Source organism: Sus scrofa, chromosome 6, assembly GCF_000003025.6.
Source record: "Sus scrofa isolate TJ Tabasco breed Duroc chromosome 6, Sscrofa11.1, whole genome shotgun sequence".
Lineage (NCBI taxonomy): Eukaryota > Metazoa > Chordata > Mammalia > Artiodactyla > Suidae > Sus > Sus scrofa.
Window position 1 is genome coordinate 64,337,616 of NC_010448.4, and position 25,515 is coordinate 64,363,130.

General features: G+C 66.2%; 1 protein-coding gene across 5 annotated transcripts in view; it reads left to right on the plus strand.

Annotated features, from left to right (window-relative positions):
* Positions 1–25,515, plus strand: part of PLCH2 (phospholipase C eta 2) — a 66,153-nt gene that overhangs the window by 11,698 nt on the left and 28,940 nt on the right. The window contains exon 1 of one of the 5 annotated variants that reach the window (XM_013988725.2): positions 102–165. The exons of 2 other annotated variants lie outside the window; for them this stretch is intronic. In XM_013988725.2, coding sequence (XP_013844179.1) covers positions 135–165 — 31 coding nt within the window. In that variant the 5' untranslated portion in view covers positions 102–134. Of the gene's footprint in view, positions 1–101; positions 166–19,818; positions 19,996–22,962; positions 23,083–25,515 lie in introns of those variants that run through there. 2 more of the 5 variants (XM_013988724.2, XM_013988726.2) reach the window with 2 other exon arrangements.

Here is a 25,515-nt window from a genome sequence, read left to right on the forward strand (position 1 = left end):
TTCCGAGCCGGCGGGGCGATGCTGGGCCAGCCCCAGCCCCAGCCCCAGCCCCTGCTCGAGGCCGGCCGCTGACGGCGCCCCCGCCCCAGCCGCCCCCCGCCGCCGCCGCCGCCGCCGCCGCCGCCGCGGAGACAATGGACGCGGGAGCCGCCCCGCGGAAGCACAGTAGGTGCCGCGCCGCTCCTGTTGCTGCGCCCGCCCGGGCTCGGTGGACGCGCGGGGGCGCCGCTGCCTCGGGCGGCCGGTCCCAGCTGCGCGGGGAAGGGGCGCGCGCTGCTCCCCTCGTGCCGCCTGGTGGCCAAGCTGCTTCCGAGGTCCACGCCCCGTAGGGGAGGGCCCCGATCTCGGAGGGGTCGGGCGGGTGTGGGTGTAGGATGGCGCCGGGCAGGTGAGGGGTCCCGGGCTCTCTTGGAGGCCACAGGTGCGGCCTGAGGGATCTGAGGGCCGCCCCCTGCGAACTTTCCTCCCCTGGTTGAGGATGGCTGTCTGAGAGGGAGCCCCGCGAGCCCAGTCCTGGGCAGCCCGCCGGTCCCCTCTCTCGATGTGGGCGGTACAAGCAGGGACACTGCCCTCCGGTCTGTGGTGAGGTGGAGGATAGAAGCCCGCAGAGGGGCCTGGCCCATTTGCCAGGGCTGCAGGTGCTGCTGCTGGCCCTGGGCCCACCACGCCCAGCGCCAGCAGGCAGGGCAGCCGTGGGCACTCCAGGGGCAGGCAGGACCCAGCCAGGATCTGGGGCGCCTCTGCCCCAGGCTGTCTGCAGGTGCTGCTGCCAGGGTTGGGGGAGCAGTCCTCCTGGCCTGAGCCAGCAAAGCTGCGGGACAGGTGTCTTAAGGGACGTGGACACTTCTGGAGCTGGCAGAGGGAAGATGCCAAGGGAACAGGAGGTCTCCGCTCTCCTCTCCTCCCCCTACCCTGCCCAGTGTGCCCCTCGAGCTGGACAGAGCGTCCCCTGACTCCTTGCCGAGGCTGGCCTTTCCCCATGGCCTTCTCCACCCTCACCCATGAAAATGTACCTGGTCTGTGTCCTCTCTTGTCCCTTTATGCCTGACCTCTGAGAGGTGACACTCCGTGGTGCCCAGTGCGTCTGTCCTGGGGGCCCGTCTGTGATCTGCCAGTCAGAGAGCTGCAGCCACAGAGGGGGCTCAGGCAGGCTGGAGGTCCTCGTTCCTCTCCTGTGGCGGCGACAGGAGCAGGCTGCACATCTCCCCGGGACGCTGGGATAATGGAAGATGCTGGCTTTGAAGACGCCCAACCACCCCGCGTCCCTTCACGTTCCCTTGGTACTTGGGCCACAGCCACATCCTCCGTGCAGACCTTGGAGGAGGGTCTGGGGCTCCAGAGAGGATGGGGAGGCAGGTAGAGCCTGTGCCGTCAGGCACATCTGAAGGGTCCCCATGGACCCCTTTCCCAGGCCCAGCTCCTTGGTGGCCCTGCCCTGGCCTGTGCCCTGAGCCGGGGGTGCGGGAGGGCTGACCCTCCGTCAGGCTGGCAGTGCTGCTGCCCCTGGGGCTTCCCAGAAGGGGGGGTCCGGGGGCCTTCACATTTAGCCGTGGCCCATCCAGGGTGCGTGGTGAGCACGAGGCTGGGCTGGGGGCTCCAGAGGTGGGGCCTTCGCCCAGCCACTGGCAGAATTGATGAGGCCGCCATTGGGGAGCAGCTGGGGGCACCAGGAGGGTGTCCGGCAGGCTGGCGGTGGCCCCTCCAGGCAGGTGACGAGGCAGCGGCCCTTTAGCTGGTGCTTGGACCAGGTCTGTGGGGTCCCACTGGTGCAAGAGGGGCTTGTGGGTGGGAGGTTCCCCAGCCCTCACTCTGTGCAGCTGAGAGCTCAGGTTACATAAGCCCCGCCTGGCACACGGGTTGCCGTAAGAGGCAGCAGCCAGGTTTGACAATACGGGTTGTAATTGGATTTTAATTTTTAATGTCTGCAATAGATGAAGAGCTGTGGGCCAATTTGTATACAGTCGGTTACTCTGCGCCTGATAGGACTACTTCATTAGTTGGTAACTGTCCTGCCACCATGCCTCCCGCTTCCTGGAAGGGGGGGTCAGGTCTGGAGACCCACGGGCTGCCTGCCACCTGCTGGGGGGGGCAAGGCAAGGGGTGGGTGGCGGCGCTCCTGTCACTGCTGGGCCAGCCGTCCCCGTCCCGCACCCATGGCCCTGTGGGCTGGGGGCCTCCCGGGAGGCGCTTGGAAAACGCACCCACTGAAAGTTGCAGGGTTTTGGACCCTCCCGGGGCATGGGGCACAGACAGCCCTGGGCCTTCCGGGGTCCTGCCTGCCACTCCCAGTGGCCAGGACAGGCCCCAGCAGCCAGGGGTGGGGGTGGGAGCCAGGCCTTTGCGGCTGGGTTCCCCAGGTGCGGGGGTGGGTATGCTCCGGGGCGTCCCTGGGGCCTCCAGACAGACCCAGGCCCCTGGCAGAGGCAGGACCTACATCGTGGGCCCCACCCCCGCCACAGCTTGAGGGGTCGCGGGAGGCAGGACGGCCTGGCTCCCCTGCACTGCCCGCCCTCCGGATTATTCTTAGGTCTGTTGTGTAACAGGCCCGCATCCACGGCACGGGGAGGAAGGGCTCCTGGGAGATGTCTCCAGCAGCCGCCAGCCAGCCGGGAGCGGAGCTTTTGTCACTTCTGCCGCCCAGCACAAAGGGACAAAGGAGGCTGCCTGGCCACCCAGCCCAGCCCAGGCTGTGCAGAGGGGCTCGGGGCCAGCGGGCGCTTGCTCCCTGGGGAACATCTGGCTTGGGTCTCCCATAACCTCCAGCCCCCGCAGCCGAGAGAGACAGTGTGTGTGTGTGTGTGTGTGTGTGTGTGTGTGTGTGTGTGTGTCCCCGTCCCTTGGGGGCACGGTGTCTGGGGGATGCCCCGGGTTCCCTTCTGCCCCAGAGCTCATCCTGCGTTCCTCCCTCCTTTCGGGCTCCCAGCAGCCTCTGGGTGCTGCTCACAGGGTCCCCACCCCACAGATCAGGGCAGACTCTTCACACCTGTTCTGGCAGCTCCTGCTCTGTGTCAGACGCAGATGGACTGGGGGCTCCAGGAGGCTCGGGCTTGAGGTCAAACGAGCTGGTCCTGAGGAGGCCTGGGCTGGGGCTGTCCACTCAGAGCCCAGCATTTGCGTGGGAAGGGCCCCTAGATGCTCCCATCACCTGCGCCTGAGGGTCAGTGACCCTTCATCGTCTCCTTCCCCCACGGGGCCCGCGGACATGCGTGTGAACCCTGCACCTGTGCACATCCTCCCCCCCAGGCCCCCCAGGGAAGAGGGTGAGTGGCTGGTACATCAGGGTCCCCCTATTTCCCCCTGTGCTCAGAGGGGGTCCTTCCCAGTGGCTAGGGGGACCCAGCGGGGGTGGTGGTGTGCGGAGCAGGGAGGGACAAGGGCCGGGTGCAGAGGCGCTGGGGAGGGCTGTGCCTGGGGGCTCCGCTTTGACTGAGGCCCCGACCCCAGGAGACAGGAAGGCAGGCAGATGGGGGTGGGGGCGGGGGGTGGGCCGTCGGGGGGTGGGCCGTCTCAGACCTCTCTGGTCCCCTCGCTGGCTGTGGGACCTCAGGCCGTCACCTAGCTGCCCACTGCAGGGAGCCGTGGGTTCTGACCAAAGTCGTTCAAGTAAAGAATGCTGGGAGCGGGGAGGCTCCTGGGCCCGAGGCTGCTGTGGTCCTTGTCCCAGTGCCCTCCTGGGCAGCCAGCCCCGGGCAGAGGCTCCCCACTCCTCAGGAGTGCATCCTGTTTCCTGAACGGGGGCCGCCAGGGTGGCCTGGGGCTTCCTGGACACATGGCCACAAGCTGGGGTGCTTAACAGACAGAGGTTTCTTCTCTGGCGTCTAGAGGCTGGAAGCTCCCTCTGAAACCTGCAGGGGGGGGGTCCTTCCTGCCCGCCCGTCTGCTGGCCCCCCGCCTTCCCGGGCCAGCAGCTGCATCCCTCCAGCCTCTGCCTCCATCTCCCGGGGCCGGGTCCCCGCATGCCCTGCCCCTTCTTCTAAGGACACTTGTCGTTGGATTGAAAGTTCCCTTGAGTAATCGGGATGATTGCGTCTCAAGATCCTGAACCTGACCACGTCTGCAAAGACCTTTCCTAAACAGGTTCTAGGCTGTGGTCACATCACTGGGGCCCCTGCAGTGGCTGTGGTCTCTGTCCGCCGCACTCACTGCCGAACCCTGCCCTCCAGAGGCAGGGGCCTGAACCTCAGCCCCCCCCCCGGGGCCTCCCTGCTGAGGCTGGGGCTGGCGTGGAAGTCTCTGACCTGGGGTGGGGTGGCTGTGCTGCCTGCTGTGGAGCCCCGGGCCTCTGCCTCCCAGGCTCCCACCTCCCCCAGTCTCTCCTCGCCCTGCGCTGGGGAGGGGAGGGGGCGCTGGAGGTCCTGGCCTCCTGGGGGATGTGGAGGCCAGGCCAGGTCACTCCTGGACGGGCGGGGGGCCTGACCCTCCCTCAGTGCACAGCTGCTCCCAAACCCGCCCCCCCGCCCCCGGCAGACTGTCCCCAGAGCCCCTCTCCTCAAGGCCCACCCTTGGCTGGCAGAGGAGGGGGCTGCAGCCTGGCCCTGGACCTGGAGTGGATTGGGCAGCCCTAGTGTGAGAGTCAGCGGCTCTGGGCAGGCCTTCCTGACCCAGCACAGCCCCAGGGCCCTGGAACCTAAGGAGCAGATTCAAGAATGGTTGGGGCTGTTTCCATAGAAACATGTGTTTCATCAGGATCCCGGGTGGGGTCCCCGGTGGGGTAAGCGGAGAGTGGAGCCAGGTCCGCAGGGGCTCTGCACTTCCTGGGAGCACCTTCTGCCCCGGCTGGCCCTTCCAGGGTGGGCCGGGGTGGGGGGCACCGCCCCAGAGTGGGCAGACGTGGGTTGGCACCCCGTTCTGCCACCAGCCCCTGTGTGGCCTTGGACAGGCCTCCGCCTCAACGTCCTCACCTGTGAAATGGGCGAGTAGTAGCACGGGGCAGGGCAAATGAGAGTCCATGTGTGGAGCTCTGGCCCTGCCACCCGCGGGGACCTCTGCCACCCTTTCCTCGCCCTCCTCCCCAAGTTGCCCTCCTGCCTGCTCCCGGATGCTCCCCGGAACTCCGTGGTTCCCTCTGCCTCCTCCGCCTCGGAGTGCCCGGCGCCGAGCAGAGGCTGCCGGTGGCCTGCAAGCCTTGCGCCGTGGGTGAGTGAGGCCACTGCTCTGCGCCCTGAGCTCAGCCTCCCCCGGGGCCTCCCAAGAGAGCCACAGCACCCGCCCAGCCGTGGCTGGCACTCTGAAGCTGGGTCGCAGGTGGCCGTCCCCTTCCTGTGGCTGAGCCCCTGGCACCAGGATGATAATGGAGGCCCTGGCCCCCTACCCCGCAGCCTCCCAGGAGGGGCTCCGGGGCCTCGAGGTGCCTTCCGTCCTTTCTCAGTGGCTTTTCAGCACAGGCTTTGAACCCATGTCCACATGCCCCCCCTTTCCTAAGAGCCCCCAAAGCCTTCCTGAGCACTGAAGATTCGGGCCTCCCCTGGGGCCTCCTTGGGGGCCTCCTGCAGCCAGAGCGAGTAAAAGGAGCAGATTCACCAGCTTGGTCCTAACTGCTGCCTCCCACCCACCCAGCGCTCCCGGACCTGCTGTTTGCTCAGCTTCACCCTGGGGACGCCAGGCCTGGCCCAGGAGCCGCTGCGGAGCTGCTTCCTGGGCTGTGGGCTCCTGGGCCAGGTACTGGTCCCCCCCTCAGGCCCTCATCTGCTTAAAGGGGGCACAGTGGTGGTGGATGAGCAGGGACCTGTAGCCGGGAGTGATGGCTGCGCCGGTGGGGGGTGTGTGATGGCTGTGCCAGGGGCTGTGGGGGGGGCGGTGATGGCTGCACTGGGGTGGGGGGCGATAGCTGTGTGGGGGGAGGCGGGTGATGGCTGCACTGTGATGGGGGTGATGGCTGTGCTGGGGCTGGGGCTTCCTCACTTGCCCCCAGAGGAGATGGGCTCTGGTTGCAGGACCCTGAAAGCAGGACCCGGGGCTCCATTTAGATTGGAGCCCAGACAGGGGCAGCTGATGGAGCCTGGTGGCCTCCACATCACCAAGTGGCCCAGGTGCTCCTGGAGCCCCCAGGTGCCCCCATCTCTGAATGGGGGGGTGGGGCCTGGCTCCTAACCGTAGGGTCCAGAGCCCAGAGCTGCGTGTGCTCAGTGGTGCCTCCCCAACTCCACAGTTATTTGGGGGAGGGTCACCAAGGGTTGCCACCTTTAGGGACAGGCCAGAAACTGTCACCAAGAACGTGGCTAATGAAGATGGATCCCAGAGCAGAGCTGGCCGCTGGGAAGCCCTGTCAGCTCCTGGCCACTCGAGGGTGCCTTCTGTGGCCCCTGCCTCCCTGGGAAGCCCCCTCCCCCACCAGGTAGCGTCTCCTCCAGCTCCGGGCATCAGCTCCACAGGCAGCTCACCCACAGTGCCGCGATCCCCTCACTTCCTCACTGAGAAGGGTGATGGGCTGTCCTGCAGGTCTGTGCTGCGGGCGGCCACTCCCCCTGAGAGGCTACGCTGCCCAGGGGAGCAGATTCCCTGCTTCTGTGCCGTGCCCTTGGGGCCGAGCCAGCACTGCAGGTCGCAGGTCGGTGGGCCCAGGGGGCGGTGGGCCTCAGCCTCCTGTGTCCCATGGGCTCTGGGCCCCCAGCCCTGCTCCCTTCCAGCACCCGGGCTGCCGGGAGGTGGTGCTTCAGGCCTGAGCTGTGGGAGGTGCTGGCATCGACTCGCTGTGCACAAGTGTCTGTTCACACAGAAGACACGTTCGAAGCCCCGGGATCTTTGTCATCCTTCAGAAATGCCAAACCTATAAAGTGGGGGTCGCGTTCCACAAGGGCCTGGGCGGGAGGCCCAGCAGGGCTGACGGCCCCTCTGGCGGCGCAGGTGAATGAGGGCAGCCCTCCTTCTGTCTCCAGGAGGAGGCACCCCTGGGGACCAGGTGGGCAGGCCGTGTCACTCTGCCTCACCCACCTGCACCATGACCACGCAGTTTACAAAAGGAGAGGGGAGACAGGGGGACGCCAGGGCCTGGGTGCTAGACCAAGGACTAGAACCTTCAGGAAGCAAACCCAAGGTTCCCAGGGAAATGCCTGACCATTCTGCTGACCATTCAGCCCATCTCCTGGGCAGGAGCGCGGCCCGGCCAAGGTGCTTAAGTCAGCTCCCAGTCTGGAGGGGACCCAGAGTCCCAGTGCTCCCCCATCCCCTCCCCTCCCGTCCCTCCCCCTCCCCTCCTGCCTCTCCCCTCTCCCCATCCCCTCTCCCCATCCCCTCCCCTCCCTTTCCCCTCTCCCCATCCCCTCTCCCCTCCCCTCCCCTCCTGCCTCCCCCTACCCCATGTCACTGGTCTTTGGGAACCGGCCCTGCCATCTAGAGCAGCGGGAGGCTGGGGAGGTGGGATGCTTCTCTCTGGAGGGCCAGGGGGCCTCCTCACAGGGCGCTTACTGCCCCAGCCTCCCAGAAAAGTGGATTCCCTGGGGAGGCACCCAAATAATTCCCAGGGTGAGGGGATGCTGGGGGCCTGGGCCAGGGCCCCCCCGACCAGAGGCAGGAACAGGCTTCCCTTTCCAGAGCCTCGCCCATCGGTTAGGTCTTGGGGGCCCTTCCCCCGTGTGCGCTGGTCCTGTTTCTGCCCCTTTCAGCAGATGAGGATGCCGAGGCTTGGCGAGTGACTGCCTGAGTCCCGGGGCTGCTAGGCCCTCAGCTGTCTCATTAGACAGAATCGTCTGTGCGCACAGTAGGCTGGTCCCTCTGCCCTTCATGGGAGGGGCCCGCTGGCCTCCTGGCAGGGACAGGGCCCCATACCCTCCCGTCCATGCCGCGGCCTCTGTCCCCCCCAAAGAGGAGAGCCGAGCCCAGGTGTCCGGGGCTGCCCTTCCGGGGTCTTCATGCCTCCCCCGGGAGGCCATCACCCCTCTCTGGCAGACCCCACAGCGGGCCCCGCCTGAGCTTGTCCCCTCCCCCCCCAGCTGAGGTGGGCTGCCGTGGCCCTAGGGTCCCCAGGATTGTGGCCAACGCGGGGGCAGGGGGCGCTGGAAAGCCCTTCCTGCATTTCTCACGTGGGGAGAGGGGAGCGAGGGGAGCCCCGGGCCTGGTCTCCTCACCCAGCCCCTCTGGAGCCTTGCTGTGGGAGGGAGCGGGCGGGGGTTCTGGGGCTGCTCCCCGGGGGCGAGGGGAAGGGACACTGCGGAGCCCCTCCCCAGGTCCGGGCGCACGGGTGCGCCCTGAGGAAGGGGCCCTCTGCCGCGAGCAGCTCCCTGCAGGCTGCCTGCCGCAGAAGCAGATCCCGTGACTGGGAGCCAGTTTCTGAGCAACGGCTTTCCAGGCCAGGCCGTGGCCCACTTCTCAGGCTGCAGTGGGATTGGCACAGTGCAGTTCCAGAGCAGCAGGTGGCCGTGCGCCAGCCAGTGGGCGGTAAGGGCCAGGGCTCCAGCGGGCCTTCGTTTGCCAGGATGGGCTTGAGGGTGAGGGGGGCGCGGGGGGCTGCTCCCCAAGAGCAAGGCCAGCCTGCGCCCGCCTGGGTGGAGCTGGGCCGAGGGACTGGGCCAAGGGACTGGGCCGAGCATCTAAAGGCATGTCACTGCAGCCTGTGCTCATCGCCTTGCCCGTCCAGCCCAGCAGGCAAGGCCCGGCATGGCGACCCCCGGGTGGGCTGCAATGAGGTCGTTCTGTGGAGGCTCACGTCCTGGCTTCTCCTGCAGGGGCTGGGCCAGCAATGCCCTGTGTGGTCCTGGCCCTCCACCCCAGCCTTCCTGGGGAATCCCAGGGTCTGGGACCCGGCAGAGCCCTTGAGCTCCCCTCTCGACTGAAGCCCCTGAGGTTGGGAAAGGAGAGGGTTTGGGCCCCTTTGGGCTTCGCCAGCCGTCCATGGGGTCCAGATCAGCTTCAGCCGCGTCTGGACCCTGCTGGGCTGTCCATGGGCAGGAAGCCGGCCTCAGAAAAGCCACTGGACCACGGAGCGGATTTCTCCCTGCACCCCGTGGTGCTGTAGGGTGCAGGGAGTGGCCCCCCAGGACCCCCTGGAATGGGAGCAGACCCAGTGGGTACCTGCGGCCGGGCACCAGAGCTCTGGGTCTGGAGCTGCCAAGGGTCCTGTAGATGCTTCCTACGTGCTCTGGCCTGGACAACATGCGCCTGGCCTGGGACCGGCAGCGCCAGAGGATGGCGGCTCGACTGGCCTGCGGATGCGTCCCGCAGGCCTGGGTCATGGGCTGCTCCTTGGGTTGGTGAGGGGAGCAAGGAAAGCAGGAGGGGCTGAGGGCCCAGGAGGGGGCCGAGTTGGGTGGGGGGCAGGTGGAGCCTCCTGTGGAGGTGAGCGCCCCCAGGCACCTCCTACCCAGGCCCGCTTGATCCAAGAGGTCTTGGGGGCAAAGGGTAGGGAGGGCTGGCCGTCAAGGGCCCTGGAGGACTTTGCTGCAGGCAGGGGTGGGTGCATTTTTCGGGGTGCCCCGCCCACCCCTCCACGCCCTGCCTGGAGTCTCCTGTTGGGCCCCCAGGGGGAGGACCGGCCCCTCTCCCTCCTGTGCCCCCACCTTCACCCACTACCTGCCGTGGGCGGGGCAGGCCTCCTGGAAGCGCGCTGTGTGTGTGTTTGCGTGTGCGTGTTTAGAGTATTTTTAAAGTGACTCTGCAGCTGTGCTCCCGGCAGTTGCATCGTCTCCGGTGGGAGCTCTGCACGTGGCGCATTGTGGGGCTATTTTGGGCCTTGGCATTATTGGGAGGCACGTTCTGTGTCTGAAGGAAACAGCGTCAGCGCACGGGGATCGGTGGGCTGAGCTGGGGGGTCCTGGATGTGCCTCGGGGTGGCCTTGGGGGCTGTGCGTGGCAGGGGGGGCTGCCCCCGTCCGCCTGCCTGTGAGTTCTGAGGGTCCTGCCTGGGGTGCCCTCCCCGGCCCAGCTCACGGGGCTGCTCAGCAGAGGCTGCGGCTTGAGCTGGACGGCGGGGGTGCCAGGCAAGGCCAGGCTCTAGGCCGTGCACGGTCCTGGGGGACTTTTTCCAGGAAAGCAGAGAGACGGACAGATGGACAGGGAGGGACAGAGGCCCCCCAGCCCACACTGCTTGGCTCTGTAGTCTCAGGAGGAGTCGGCAAGCCTCCGGGACCAGAGAGCACATCAGAGCTGCTGGCCGTCAGCCTCTTCTGGCTGCTGCCCGGGACAGGACGCTGCCCTTCCTCCTAGCAGAGCCTCAAAGTCCACAGACCGTTGTAGGACACTGCACCCCTCGTCGTGCACAAGGCCCACCCCGGCCCCCCAGGTGAGCGAGTCCGTCACGCAGCCCACCTCTGGGGTGCCAGGTCCCGTCCCAGCGGCAGCCCCCGACACCCGCAGGATCCGTGGGGCCTCACGTTGGGGGACACGTGGCTGCAAGCTCAGCCCTGACCTCGTGTTCTCTGCCACGTGCTCGCCTGTCTCCTCAGAAAGACCTAAATTTGCCCCCTCGCTCTCAGCTGTGCCTTAAAAAGCCCTGCACGGTGACTCAGCCGTCGCCACTGGGCCCTGCTCCTGGGGATGCACAAGGTCACGGGGGCTGCTTGGCCCCTTTGAGACCCCCAGGCCCGGTTGGGGACCAGGCGGGACCTCAGCAGGTGGCCTCCCGTGGAGCCCAGGTTGCGTGCGTGACCGCCACCATCTGGGCCCGTGGGGTGGGCGGGGAGTGCAGGGGTGGGGTGCTCTCCGCGTAGGGACCCTGGGCTGGACGCGTCCCCCCACCACCGCCGCCTGGCGCCCTTCCCTGCCCTGGCCTCGACTTTCTGCCCGGTCCTCAGAGGACCAGCCCTCAGCTGGAGTAGGACCCCTCTCCTGTTCCAGGCCCGGGAAGGGCTGTGCCCAGTGGGTGGGCTGTGAGCCGGGCTGGAGCCACACAGACTCCCAGAAGGGATGGGGCCTGGGCCTTCGCTCCCAGGAATGGGCAGCGTGAGGCGGTCTGCACCCTCCATGGGCCTGCGCTTCAGGTCCTCTGGTCAGCCTGGGTCCCTTGCCACCGTCAGGAGCGGGCAGCCAATCAGAACCCCGGGTCCTGCCCTCAGGTGCCCATGTGTGACTGCGGTGGCTCTTGGTCCTGTCCTGATGGCTGTCACACAGGCCAGCCCTTGCCAGGGTTGGGGGGGAGGTGGCAGCTGGGCTTTGGGGTGCTCACGGCTCTCTCGGGGTGGGCCAGACACAGGGGGCGACTCTCGGGAGCTAGCCTGGACTGACCGGCTGCTGGCTCCATCCTTGGGGAGAAGAATGGGATCCAGCCCTGAGGGGCCGTTCAGGGGAAGCCTGTCCCTGACAAGTTGGGGCTTCTGCCCGCCCTGCCCTCTGGGGTAGGGGCTGCAGGGCCCGGGGAGGGGAGTGGCCTTTGACCTAAGCAGCCCCACCAGTGGGGGCGCAACCCTCCCCTTTGCCTCCATTCGCAACTGCCAGTGGCTTCTCTGGGGAAGGCGCCTCAGATGCTCCCTGGGGAAGCGAGGTCTGCCACCATGGCGGGGGCACCCCCTCCTCCCAGGGTGAGGGAGGGTGAGCCTGCTGGGTGGCCTCCCTCCCTGAGGGGCGTGGAGGAGCTGCAGGTGGTCCGTGAGGACTCCCCGGAGAAGGGAGCCTTCCTCCGAGCGGCTGGCCAGAGGCTGGCCAGGCTCATCCACTCACCTCGCATTACGGCAGTGCCCGGCCCCTGCAGGGTGGCTGAGGCGGGACAGTTCCTGTCCTGCCCCAGGGCGCTGGGCTGCCCCCCCCCACCCCGCGCCCTTCGCTTGAGCACCCAGTGACTCACCCCATAGGCCAACCCCCTTGCTTCTTTCCTTTTTTGCCCTAAAGAGAAAATAAACATTTGCATTCGTGGAGCTTGATGGGTGCTGGGGCCCACGCGATCTGCTGTGGAGGGGGCGGGGGGCAGGGGTGCCGAGGACGAGGGTGGAGGCGGGCCAAGGTCATGGCTCCTGGGGCTCCCATGTCCTTCCAGGGCTCGCTTCACCCCAGGCTGTGGGTGAAAGTGCTTGGGAGGGGAAACGTGGTTGTCACCATGTGGCAGGGAGTGTGACCTGTCGCCACCCCGGCCTGTCATCCTCGGGGCCTGGAAAGCGAAGGACAGGTGACTGGCTAGGCTGGGGCCCTCAAGGAAGCTGAGCAGGAAGCTCATGGAAAGAAAGCGCCCAGACTGACCACCTGCTGGGCAGCGGCCTCTGCCTGGCCTGCACCCGGCCCCGAGGACCTCGGCTGTCCCCTGTCCCGCTGGGTCACTGGGTCGAGGCTGGTCCTGGGATCTCTCTGGTCTGGAAAGAAACTATGTTTTCCAGGGCCTCTGGTTCCAAGCTGTGTCTTCACTCCCCCCGCCCCGAGCTGTGTTCACCCCCACCCCCGAAATGTGTTCACATTCCTCCCTCACCTCCCCAGCTGTGTGTTCACCCCCGTCTCCGAACTGCGTGTTCACACCCCCGAGCTGTGTGTTCACCACCCAAGCTATGTGTTCACCCCCAGCTGTGTGTTCACCCCCCCATGTGTGTGTTCACACCCTCTTAGCTGTGTGTTCACCCCCCCCAAGCTGTGTGTCACCCCATTCCCTAAGCTGTATGTTCACCCCGCAGCTGTGTGTTCACACCCAAGAGCTGTGTTCACACCCCTCTCCCAGCTGTGTGTTCACACCCAAGAGCTGTGTTCACACTCCTCTCCCAGCTGTGTGTTCACACCCCTCTCCCAGGTATGTGTTCACACCCCCCTTGCTGTTTTCCACCCCACTCCCTGAGATGCTGCTTCCCACTTGCCAGCCGGTCAGGTCACTGCCCGCGTCTCGGAAGGAATGACTCCAGGGCGGGGCAGGGGCTGGAGGGGCAGTGGCTCTGGGCTGGGCACTGGCTGAGGCCCCCTGGGCAGACCTGTGCCCTGGGAAGCTGCTGTTGTTTTGTGGCCCCTGCCCGCGCCCGCCCAGACCCAGCTCTGCGGGATGGTCCCCAGGCCGAGTTTCATTCCCCTTGGCAGCCTCCCTGCTCCCCGTCTTTGAAGGTCTGTGCGTAGCAGCCATTGCTCCTTGGGTCCAAAAGGAGGTGGGGGGGTGGAGCCCTGACCGTGGCCGCCACACCTCACGCTGAGGCCCAGGGTGTTCTCACTTTGTGCTGACCATTGCCCTGGGGTGACCCGGCCCCTCTGTAAAGACAGCCCTGAAGGCTCCTCCCGCCGCACCTGCAGCTCAGGGAGAGGGCGGGTGAACACAGCTTGGGGCCTGAACACACAGCTGGGGGGTGAACACGCAGCTCAGGGAGGGGCTGGAGCTCGCCACGCGCTGGGGACACTTTGGGAATCTTGAAGGCACGGTTGAGCAAGGCTCTCTCCACCTGCCAGGAGCCCTCGGAGCTAAACCGCAAACCGCGCCCTCCGTGGCCTTGCCCCGGCACCTGGCCTGCCCGCCCGCCAGTCGTCATGACCAAGGCTGCCCCCATCACGAGCCCTCTGCCTTCTTCACACAGTTTTCTTGCTGGAGACTCTTGAGCTTCCACCCCGGGTTTTTAAATGGTTTCCACTCTACCAGTGAACACGAAGTAAGCAGTTATCGGAATGCGGTGATGGAGTAAATTTAGAAATAATTTGTACACAAAATTGCACCGCCGGGAAGGCTGGGGCAGCGGCACTTGGAGAATGGTTTCAGGCAGGCGCCGTGACAGGGCTGTCCGTCCTTGGCACAGCGGTGGGGCGCGTGCTGACGGCCTAGGAGGCCCAGGAGCCCGCCTTGCTCCTCTGGCACCTCTGTGCCCTGAGCCGGGTCCTGGACCTGGAGCTCTTCCCACTGCCGTGCGCGTGGCCCAGGTGACAGCTTGGCTCCTGTCCCGGCCCTCGTGCCCTCTGTACCCTAACCCCTGCCCCACCAAAGGAATGCCCCCCACCCCCGCCCCTGGCCTCCTGTGAAGTGGTCTGTTCTCTCCTGGGCTTTGTAAAAGCAGCAAAGTTCCGGCCTCTGCCCACCTGTGCCCAGGGCTCCCCAGGGAGCTGGGACCACCAGCAGCTACCCCGCCTTTCCCTGGACTGAAAGCTCCCTGAGGGTGGGGGCTGCCCCTGTTTGCTCCTGGCCCCAAGTGCGCTGCCTGACACAGCCGGTGCTTCATAAATGTTGACTGTTGGCTGGGGGTGGGGTGGGGGCAGGGGCTGTGGAACAGGTGGGAGGGAGACGGGGGAGGGAGGGATGGTCTGGGCACAAGCTGGTGGCTGACCCGGCTGGGAAGGAACGTGTCCTGCGGGCCTGGGGGCCAAAGCCAGGGCCGACTGCATGCACGTGCTTCTAATTTCAAGGATGTTTGTATTTTTAATCCACATGCAAGTGGCCAAGTGGCTGCCCAGCCCCATGCCTGGGCGGCACACGGGAGCCAAGATGGGCTGCTTGGGCATGTGGTGCAGCAAGGCTGGCAGGGCTGAAGACGTCACCCGGTCCTGGCAGGAGGTGGGCAGCTCCTGACGGCCCCTACCTGGGTGCTGAGGGTTGCCCTGGGTGGGCTGGGCTGGTGCCCATGAGGCTGCATTTGGCCTGGAATCTGGCCGGCTGTCTTGGTGCCAGGCCGGCCATGGCTCTGCCTGGCTGCTGCATGAGGGTGTGGAATCTAGGTCAGGCTGGTGCAGGGAGGCTTGGCCGGGTGGCACGGGCAGTGCCTGCTCCCCCGGCTTCTGTCCAATGGGGTCACAGCAGCCTGGGGCTGGGCCCTGACCCAGTGACCTCGCCGGGCCCCTCTGGCTGATCAGGGCTCAGGGCTGTCCTGGTGGAAGCGAGAGGGAGGCGTGTGGATATGTGTCGCGGCTCTGGGTGCCAGTGTCCTCGTGGGGGCTGAGTCCTGGGTGTGAGTGTGACCTCGACCGTTCAGGCAGAGCCTTCTAGAAGCTCCTCCTCCCTCGCGTTGTCTGCGGCCTCCCCTCCCTGCCAGCCCATCGTCGCCCCCAATCACCCCATTCTTCCTGCCTCCTCCCACCAGCATGTCTAGGGCCCCAGGGCTCTGGCCAGATTGGCACTCGTCACCACCCTTGGGGCCTCAGCACCCTTTCTGACCGGGCAGCCCTCGAGGAGCTGTGGGGTCATGACCTCCCGGGCCAGTGGCACCCCACCTTCCCTTTGCCGCTGACCCCATACACCCCAAACCCAGCCACTCCTCGCGATGGTGGCCACTGTGCTCTTCCGCCTGGGAAGAGGGAGCAGTGCTCCCTGTGAAGCTGGCTCCTCCAGGCTTGGGGGACCAGGGGGCAGATTCATGCCTTGTTTGGGGTTGGTGGGGGCTGCTGGTGGTAGTGGGGGATGCCAGGCCCAGAGCAGCACCCTTCCCGCCCAGGCCCTCTGCACTAGGGGGATTCCTGGGCTGCTCACCCAGCACCCCACGTCTCTGTCTGAGCTGGCCTGGATCCCACTTTCCCAGATTCGCCTCTGGAGCTTGGCGTGCGCTGGCCATATGCCTGGGAGCTGCCTTGGCTCTGCCCAGCCCCCCTTGGTGTCCCCCACGGCCTGTGCTCCTTCCGGGGAGCTGAGGTCAGGCTGGCTCCCCTTGGTCTGTCCTCTCCAGCCAGGCTGAGGGCTCCCCTGTGACCTCAAGCTCAGGCCTGGCCCCGGCTCAGCTCATCATCAGGGTGATTCCACGAGGGGATCCGGGCCCGGGGCAGCAGGGGGTCTTTGTAGGGGGACGTCCTCTGCCTGGCCCCCCATGCCCCTTGCCTCTCCTTCCCCAGGTGCTTCCCAGAGCAGGAAGTTGCTTAGCCCGTACTGGCGTGTCGAGTGTGTGTCTGGGGGGGCGGGGGTGGGTCCGCCACCCACGAGGACATCCTTCCCCAGCGGCTCCGTCCCTTAGCAGAAGCCCTAGCATTTACAGAATCCTTAAACCAACCAAGGAAGCAATACCAAATTGGCTTCAATGTTGAATAATTAATAAAACTTCCAGGCGCGGCTGCCGGGCCGCGTGCTTCTCCCAGCGGCGGGGCCGTCAGTACCGACTCATCACCCAAGGGGCCGCCTTTCCGTCTTTAAACACACGCACCACTCTTCGGTGAGGTGATTAAGACGGGCGCGTGCTGGCTGCCGTGGGCCGCGGAGCTCACCCTCGAGGTGGCGGCGGGGGCCCGTGTGACTGTTGGGGTGACCCGCCGGGGGTCAGGGCCTGGCTCGTGCTCTTGACGCAGCCTCTGCACGGCTGTGAACTCCAGGCAAAGACCCTACTGCTCCGTCTTCCTGCCAGCAAAGCAGAGGTTGGACCTGGGCGTCCCTGGGGGCCTGCAGATTCAGGATTTCTGACACAGTGCTGGAGATGCTGCATCGGGGACACACGCTGTGTGGTCCCTCTGCTGTGCTCCAGGCCCCGTGTGCTGGGGCCCTTGGCACAGCCCGCCTGCACCTGCAAACCTGTTTCTTGCAGGGGGTTGCAGGCGGCATTTCCTTGGAGATTTATGTGGGACAGACGCCGGACTCTGAGGTGCCCGTGGCTGTGGGCGGGGAATGCTTTTCCTGCCCTGGTGGGACGGTGGCCTCTCCCGGCCTCCTGCTCCCGGGCCCGGCAGTGCGCCCGGGCTCAGCTTGTCCTCTTCGCGTGGCAGCCATCCTTGGACCTTCGGCACAAGGTGGCCTGGCTCCAGCTGGGTCCCCACCTCGTACCCACAGCCCCACCCTGCCCTCCAGACCTTCCTCCCAGGCCCCAGCTGGAGGCCGGGCCTCTCTCCATTGCAGAGAGGGGAGCTGAGTCCAGAGGCCAGTGGATTCCCACGGGTCACAGTGAGGCAGGATGACACAGGTGTGCACGGCCCCTGGGCACATGCGTGTGCACACACATAGGCCCTTGGCCCCCACCCCCCCAATCAGGAGGAGCCTAGTCTGGCTGTGGCCCAGGTCTGCAGCCTGGCCCTGTCTCTGGTCACCTGCTGCCGGCACGGGGCTGCCTGATGGGGTTTTGGGAGATCAGAGGTGTAGGAGCTTTTCCTGCAGGACATTGAGAGGGGGGCTGCATCATATCTTTTAAGTAAGTTATGAAACTTGAAGTGGAAAGCAGGTGTCAGGGCGTGGCGGGGCGCCGGCAGGCCTTGGAAGTTGGGGACCCAGGTTTTGCCATGGAGACCCTGGGCGGCTCCTGCCCTTCTTGGGGTCTCTGTCCAGGCTATAGAGCAGGAAAACACTGCTGCCGCTGACCCCACCTGAGACAGAACTAGATGGACATGCTGCAGGGCCTGCACCTAGCACGGCGCTAGCTGCGGGCCGCCCATGGAGCTCTTGGAGCAGCAGGGGCAGTTTTGGGTGGGGCTTCACCGTGAGCAGGGAGGGGCGGGGCAGGGTCTTGACGCGGTTCTGGTAGTCAGGAGTGGGCATGAGGGGCTGCGGTCCTGCGCAGAGCCTGGCTCGGGAGCACAGACGGCGAGCACGCGGGGCTGGGCGGCACCCAAGGATGCCCGCTTCCAGACCTGGCCGGGCACGCAGGGCTCAAGGTCCAAGGTCCCAGCCGGCCCCATGTCTTAGGGCATGGCCCCCTCCAGCCTCCTCCGGGTGGTACTTGGGAACCGAACTCCCAGCTGGAGCTCACGGCCAAGTCCAGTCTCAGACTGGTCCCTGCCCAAAGCAGCGTTTTAGACCCAGAATACATGGACCCAGTCCGTCCCAGGGGGGCGAGAGCGGGGACAGCCCTGGGTTGGATCCTTCTTGTCCGTGTCACCTGTGGAGCCACACCTGCTGTCCCCAGGGGCGGGGGAACCCACCCCTTGTAACCCCAGGCCTGGCAACGCCCCCTGCCCCTTTGGCCCTGAGGCAGGCCTGGTCCTGAGGCGGGGGTGCCACTTGCAGGAGGGGGCTGGGGGGAGGGACGGCAGTGAGGGTCAAGGGCCCAGGGAGCCCACCCGGGGGTGGGGCTCACGCAGGGCCCCAGGCCACTCCCCATCACCTGACTGTTGATTCCAGACCCTTCTTCAAATAAGAAGGAAGTGAAACTCCTGGGGGCCAGCAGGCCCTTCTTCCACGTGCGAGGTCCCACCCACTGGTAGCCAGGCCAAATGCTCTCAAAGGCAGAATTTTGCTTAAATGCCCAGAAAGGAGATTTAGGAGATCAGAATCTTAAGCAAATTAACATGTGCAGCAGGCAGCTTTTAATCACCGCCTTTAATCGCAGGCCCAGTAACGGAAATCATCTCACTGGGATGCAAGCGGTGGGTGGGGCTGGCAACACCGATGGATTATTCATTAGAACCTGAACTTGGGTTTCATCCGGCTTCTCCGCGGGGGAGGGCTCAGGGCCCTTCCGTCCACTCCAGGGAGATGCTGCTTGGCGGGCAGAGCCCCTTCCTGGGACCCTGCGTCCGCACGTCCCCTCCCCCAGGTGGTACTCCGAGACGTGGCCTCTGTCTCCCTTTGACTTCCGTTTCCCCTCTCCTGAGATCTCGGGGCTCCTGGCCCTTTCCCAGAGGGGGCCGGACTTTCAAAGCGCAGGTGTGGGCCGCTGGACCACCCTCCCCCACCGCCTGGCCCCTGTCATCCTTTGCATGTTTGCACTGGTGCCTCTGCTTGGACGGCCCCTCCCCAGGCCTCAGCTGTAGGGCCCTTCTGGCCACCCCAGCGGGAGCCTCGGTCAGACCTGATGCTGCCCCTCCCTCTGCCATCTCCACAGCCCCACTGACCAGAGGGGACCCTGACTGTTCAGACATGACTAGCGTGGACACAAGAGTATCACAGTGTTGGCTCACGAGGGCAGGTCCCTGGGGCCCAGGCGGTGGCCGCTCCAAGCCAGGGGCCAGGGCTCCAGGAGGGGCCACCAGGGGTGGTGGGAGCTGGCCGTGGGCCCTGGGCCCTCCCCAGGGAGGGTCCACGTGGCGGTGCGACAGCGTTGTTGTCAACCCCTCCCCACCCCTGAGCCCAGGGGCCTCCTGGCAAGGAGCAGTCGCAGTCACACTCTGGGGAGGCAGCAGCTCAGAACCTGGGGAGCCCCAGGCCCTTCTGCTCAGGCTGGATGCCTGCCTGTCCACAGACCAGGCCTCCTTACCCCCATAAACCTCCAGGCCACCCTCGGGGCTATGGGTTGGGGCTGCCAAACAGGGCTGCGGGCAGGAACGGCAGCTTTCAAAACAGCACCCGAGGGAGAGAGCCCTTTTGTTGATCTGGGGAAGGTTGTTTCCCTTGGAAGCTGGATGAGGCAGGTCAAACCGGAGCACAGCTGGGAGAGGCAGGCTTTGCTGGGATGGGGACCAGCTGGGCTGCTTGGCACTCATCCTCCTGAAACTCCGTCCCCTGCTTGGCCCCAGCAGGACCAGCTCCTGGTGGTGTGCAGGGCCGGGGGGCTGTTCTCTGGTACCCCCATCTGGCTTCTGCAGGACCCTCGCCAAGGGCCAAGTGGGAAGAAACGAGGGAGCACAGGAGGGGTTTGGAGGCCGAGGGGCTGGGCCATCACCAGGGGGCTCCTGGACACCGGCTGTCGTTACCCTGCACACATGGTTACCCGACCAGGATAACCAGTGAAATGTCACGCTAGCCACCCTGCAGTGCTGAGCCTTCCTGGGGGGCGCTGGGGGGGGGGCTGTGTGCAGTGACCAGAAGGACCTGTGGTTGTGGGGGATGCCAGCGGTGGGGGGACATGTAGCTCCTGAAGGGGGGGCGTCCATTCAGCTACCCCTTCCGGTAGGAGGGCTGGCCTGGGGTGAGAGGGAGGCCAGGGACAGCAGGGGTGGGGGTGGGCAGTGGTCAGAGCCCCTGCTGGAGGAATGTGCAGCCCTGCCCCACCCCCTGCCCCTCCTCTCCCCCTCAGCCCGCCCCCACCCCTGCCCCCTGCACCAAGCCACCCTTTCTGGTCCCCAGCCTGGTGGTGGCAGCAGCAGCCGAGGCAGCGAGGCAGCGAAGGGTTAAAGCGGGCGGGGCTCCCGGGGGAGGGGCGGTCCCAGCAGCAGCGGCGGCTCGGGCAGCGCGTTCTTCGTGGAGCGCAGAGCGGGCATGGGCACGCGAGGGGCGCACGGCTCACGGGGACACGTGGGGCCAGCACGCTGCCTGGGGACCCCTTGGGCTGTGCTGCTCACGGTGTCGGTAGCGCCTGTGGGCCATGGACGTGCCCAGCGACCCCGGCGGGCTCAGCCGGGACCGAGGTAAGGGGACAAGAGGGGCTGGAGGAAAAAGGCTAGTATGACCCCGGCGGGGAGTCCAGGGACAGGCTGAGCTGCCCATAGTGACCCACTGACCCCACATGGGCAGTGCCCAGCTCCCCCACCAGGATCTCTGGGCAACCCCTTCCCCACCCACACCTGCGCATCCCCCTCCGGTCCTCACATCACCCCCACTGGGGCTCTTATCTCTTGAAGGGGGGATGGCAGTCCTGACGGGCGTGGGGAGAGGCACCCTGGCAGAGCCCACAGTCCCCTGACCACCAGCCCGCCCCCGGAGGCATCAGCCTCTGTGGGGGTCAGATCTGGGGTGTCCCGACCTCTGGGACCCTGTTTGCCCCACCCCCAACCGCCCTGGGCCGTCAGTACCATGGACAGGGCAGCGGCAGCCTCTGCCCAGGGACCTGCCCTAGTTTGCCGAACCCTGGCACCTGGGGTGGGCAATTTCTTGCTCAAATCTGTCCTGACCTGGGGCCGGCACTGCCTGGGCAGACGGCACAGGTCAGTAGGGGAGCAGGGAGCTCTCCGAGTCTGCCCGGGGCTGCCCAGCACTGAGGAGCTTGGGATAACAGCTGGAGCTTGGTGTCAAGCCCTGTCCTGCAGGGACAGGATGGGGCAGAGCTTCTCACAAGAGGGTCTCTGTCCCCAAAGCAGCAGTTGCTCCAGACCAGGGGTGGGAGAGGCAAAGGGGGGAAGCAGCCAGTGCTTCGCCGCCGCAGGCGCGACTCGCGCCAGACCACAGGAGAACTTCCTGATGAAGGGCTGGGGTCTGTGGAGGGGGGCGCTGCCTTCTGGTGATTTGTCTGCATCCTGGCTGTTCTGGACCTGATTTCTTCTGCCCTCTGATGCCGCGGGCTTCGAGGGTGGGGGTGGGGGGGGGGCGGAGAGCCCTGGAAAGCTGGTATGGTGAGCAGGGGTGTCATTGCCCCGCAGACTAAGGATGGGTCCCTGGCAGTTCGTCTGATGAGCCGTGTGACCTCAAGCAAAGTGCCCACCCTCTCTGAGCCTCTCTCAAGGGAGGAACCGCAGGGGGTTGCCTTCCTAGGGTGCCCGTGAGAAGTGAGTGCCTGGCCTGTGTGGCTGCTTCAGGAGGGCCTGTTCCCCCCTCCCCCCACCCCCCGTCCTGAGCTGAGTTGTCCTCTATGAATGGAGGACAGTGGGGCAGGTGTGGATGGGCTGGTGGTGCAGACATACCTGGCTTGGTCGTGTGCTCAGGCCACCCTGGGGGCACCCCCTCTTTGACCGTAGCCCAGGGCAGGACAGAGCTCCCATGAGTGGGTGGTCCCTGGAGGGGGGTGCTGGCCCAGCATATCTCTGTCAGTCTGGCCTGCAGAGAGTCATGGTATCAGCCGTTCTGGGCTTGTCCAGCCGGGTCAGAAGCCCTGGGTGCAGGACACATGTCTGCAGCCAAGCGGGGACTGGCCCCGAGGTGCAGGTTGACTGCACATGGCCTGGGTCTGCAGCCAGTGAGGGAAGGGCCTGGTCTTGGGAGGGGACTGGATGGCAGCAGGAGCATCTGTGAGCCCACCCCCCACACCCCATCCTTGGGGCTGAGGGCTCAGCCAGGCTTGCGGGGGGAGACGTGCGGCATGGCCCTTATTTGCTGGGACAAGCATGCGGGTGCTCCCCTCTCGGTGACAGAAGAGTCTCAAACAGGCCGCTGAGGGTGGGAGCAGATGGCTGGAGTCTTGGGTCTGGCCTCCGTCTGCACAGCTAATGAGCTGAGAGTGGTGGTTTCACCGCTCCTGTCCCCCTTCCCCTGGAAAATTGAGCAGAGCCCCTCTCCTGGGGCAGAGCGTGAGAGGGAGGGTCACGGCGGCCCCTCGAGGGCCGAGCTGAGGGGGGCTCCAGGGTCACTGAGAGCTGTCCGGGGAGGGCGCTGAGGATGGGATGAGTAATCAGAAATGCCTGCTTCTTCCTGGAACTTTGCTTCCAGCCATGCACACGCGGGCTCCCCTTCCCGTGTGGGAAAGGCCAGGGGGCATGGGCGTCCAGATGGGACGTTGGACCTCTCCCAGGACAGGCTGGTCCCCCTGGCTCCTGGGAAGCTGTGGGGAGAGGAAGTCACCCACCTCTGCAGCCCTCAACTGCACCCCGTGTGCGTGGAGGGGTCGGCTGTCTGGAGTCCACCTGCTCCAGCAGCGCCAAGGCCCTGTGCCCCCTCCAGCTCTGTCCTGGTACGTGGGAACAGGGAACGCAGGTGTGGTGCCCAAGGAAGCCTCCATCAGTAGGCAGGCTCCTCGGAGCCATTGTGAAGCCTCCACTCAGGGATGGCCGCCACCCTGTCCTGGGGTGTCCCCGGATCCAGGGACCCACAGGCAGGCCTTTTGGTGACTCATGTGGCCCCGATTTCACCTTGAGCAGGAGCCGGCCCTGCCTGCTCCCCGCCCCCCATCAGCTGAGGTGCTGTTCTTTGAAAACTCTCCCTGGCGGTCAGGCCCTTGCTGTGGAGGTGACTGTGGCCCCTCCTGAGCTTCCTCCCAGGTCAGCAGTGTGCGTTTGGGGGTTTTACCCAGGCAGGGCCTACAGGCTCCACAGGGCGGGGGGCAGGGGTGGGCAGCTGGCCCAGTGCCCAGGTGAGGTGGGGGTCCTGCAGGATGTGTGGGAAACTTGAGGAAGTCAGACTTGGAGGCCCCGCCCCCTTTCTGGACCCCCTTTCTGTGCTGAGGCCCTGGGCTCTCGAAGAAGCTGCTCTCGGGGTGGCTGCTGTCCTGGCTGGATGGCCCGGCCGGGCTGGGGGATGGATCCGCAGGCTCAGCCTTCTGTTTCTTGTCTCCTCCGTGGCTCTGTGCCCGCTCTGCCCGGCGGCTGTCCAGCCCCGCCAGCTGCCGCCCAGCCTCCCTGTGCCGGCCTGGGTGGGTGTGGGGTGGGGGCAGGGCCAACTGGCCAGGACCGCAAGGACCCCACCCTGGAAGCTGCCCCCTCACGCACCCTGCAGGAGTTTCCTCTCCTCCGACAGGCAGACCGGGCTCCATCTGGTGACTTTTCAGGAACGAGCCCCACCCCCGGTGCCGCTGTGAGCCGCTCTGTCCCTCCAGCCGCTCCCCGGGGCTCCCTGGGGCCCAGCTCGAGGTAGGAGCTTGGACCTAGGTGGGTGCGTGGCCCTCCTGCCCCACGCCCTGCCAGCCTCGCTTAGTAAGGGCCGGGAGATGGGGGCCCTGAACACAGGCAGCAGGGCCCTCGGGGGGCAGGAGGCCACGGATGGCTGTGGGCAAGGCTTCTCCCCAAAGTCTACAGGATGTGATGAAGCCACTGCTGAGCAGGGACTGCAGACCCTAGGCTCTGCTGGGTGGGCAGGGGCAGGCTGAACGTTGGGACCCCGCTGTGCTGCCCAGGCCCCCGTGGTGCTCAGAAGGCCCCATGACAGTGTGGGGTATCTCCAGGGGGAGGCGCAGGGCAGGGCGCTGGACACCCCCCACCCCCTGTCTCAGAGAATGGCCTGTTGCTTGTGCCCTCTGCTGCAGGAGAGGGGACAGCTATGTATGGTGGGACCGTTGTGAATGCTCTGTTCCGTCACTGTCGGGTGGTGGACAGAAAGGTCCCTGGGGCTGATCCTGGCAGGGGCCCGGGCTGGGGGGCCAGGCTGCTGCTGTTCCCGCCCGGAGCAGGAGCACCTGGGGCCTCTGCGGGCAGGTGGAAGGTGTAGACCATCAGAGTCTGTCCCCTCGTCTAGGTCACTCGCTCCCCAGCTCCCTGAGGTCTGGAGAGGGTGGCTGGACAGAAGCAGCCTGGGCAGAGCAAAGCCTGGCCTGCTCACCTCCCACCCACCCTCCTCACTGCCGAGTTGGGCCGTACCCCACCCTACCGGAGGCCAGGCCCCTGGCATCAAACGCGCATCTCTCCCGCTGGGGGGCCCAGCTCCCTGCCCTGGGCGTGGGCTCTGCGGGAGGAAAAGGGCACATCCTGGCAACCATCTCCCTCCCCAGCTGCTTCCCCCTCCTCGTCCTCCCCTCCTCCCCCGCTCCTCCCCCCACCCCGTCCTCTGCTCCCCTGTCCCCACCTCCCGTCCTCTGCCTCCCCCTGCCAGGCTTGTCTGGGGCCAAGCCCAAGCCTTGCTGACCTGGCCAAATGGCCCTCCGGCTCCACTGCCCTGGCATGGATCCTGTGGGCCAGCCTGGGCTCCTGTGCCCCCAGCCCTGGGCACGGCCACCCTGGGGTCTTGCCTGGGAGGGTGGGCTTGAGGTGCCAACTCACACTCCCTGATAAAATAAAAATAGTTGGGGAGGAGGCGCCCAGACGTGCGGGGGGACGCGCTGCTTCTCAGACGTTTAAAAAATCTCCGCCATATGTGAGTGGGCCCGTCCGTCCCTCCCTCCCTGAGGCGCTGGCCGGGGGCCGGGCTGAGGCCCCGTGGGCGCTGGAGCCCGTGTGGGGCTTGGGCGGGGCCTGTCTTCCTTACCCTTCTCGGAGCACCCAGAGCACCCAGAGGGCTGAGCACCCGGAGGGCTGAGCACCCAGAGGGCTGACCCGCGGAGGGGGCTGGTGGCAGGAACAGGCTGGTGGCAGGGCCAGAGGCGCCTCGTCCCCAGGGGTCCCGCCGCTGCTGACGATTGCGTCAAGTGGATCTGGGAGGGGCCCGCTCAAAGGTCCTTGGGGAAGGCAAAGACCCATCCGAGGAGGGAGGGGCTGGGGGCAGATGCGGTGGGGGGGCAGGTTTGCCCCATGAAGGGTAAGGGGACCCTGTGTGCACTGCTGGGGGAGTGCCCGCAGCACTCATGGGTCTGTGTGCGTCTGTGTGTGTGTTTGTGTGTGTGTGTCTGTGTGTCTGTGTGCTCGCGCTGGGAAGCCTATGGGTGTAATTTGTGGGGTTTGTTGGAAGATTAAATTGATTTTCCAGCCTTCATGGGGGCTCGGCAGAGGTACCGACTGCGCGGCTCCCGCGTTGCCCGCTGTGTTAGGATGAGGTCCATCTATGCCATAAAAACAGAATTCAGCCAGGCTGCCCAGCTCCCGACCTCGAGGGCTGTCCCTCCTCAGAGCAGCTGCTGCCCGTGTCCCATGGCCGTGTCCCCCGTGGGGCTTGGGAAGGAAGGAGTGAGAGGCTGGGGGCCTTCGGCTGCGGGGGGGACCGAGCCCAGGCCGGCCAGGGCCTTTGCTGCTGGGTCAGCCTTTCCGCTGCGGGGGCGGGAGGGGGTGCTCAGGTGAGGAGCGTCCTACCCACGCCTCCCTGGGTGTCTCATGGGGTCCAAGGCGCTCGGGAGGCGGCCCTGCCTGTCCTGTCTGCCGGGCACCTCTGCACACCAGGCTTCCCAGGCCACAGCTGGAGGTGTGGGCGCTGCCTGGTGTGGCTGGGCCCTGGAGAGCTGGACGGCGGGGCAGTGCCCATGACGGCCACACCAGATGCTGGCTCTGTGATTCTTCCAGGAGCTGGCTTGGTGGCCTTGGCCCCGTGCTCACCTACACTGGAGCTCCTGCTGTGAGCTGGTCCAGGGGCAGAGCTGGGTGGGACCTGGTGGCCCTACCCGGGAGTCCTGGGGTCACAGGGGGTGCAGACAGAGACATGTG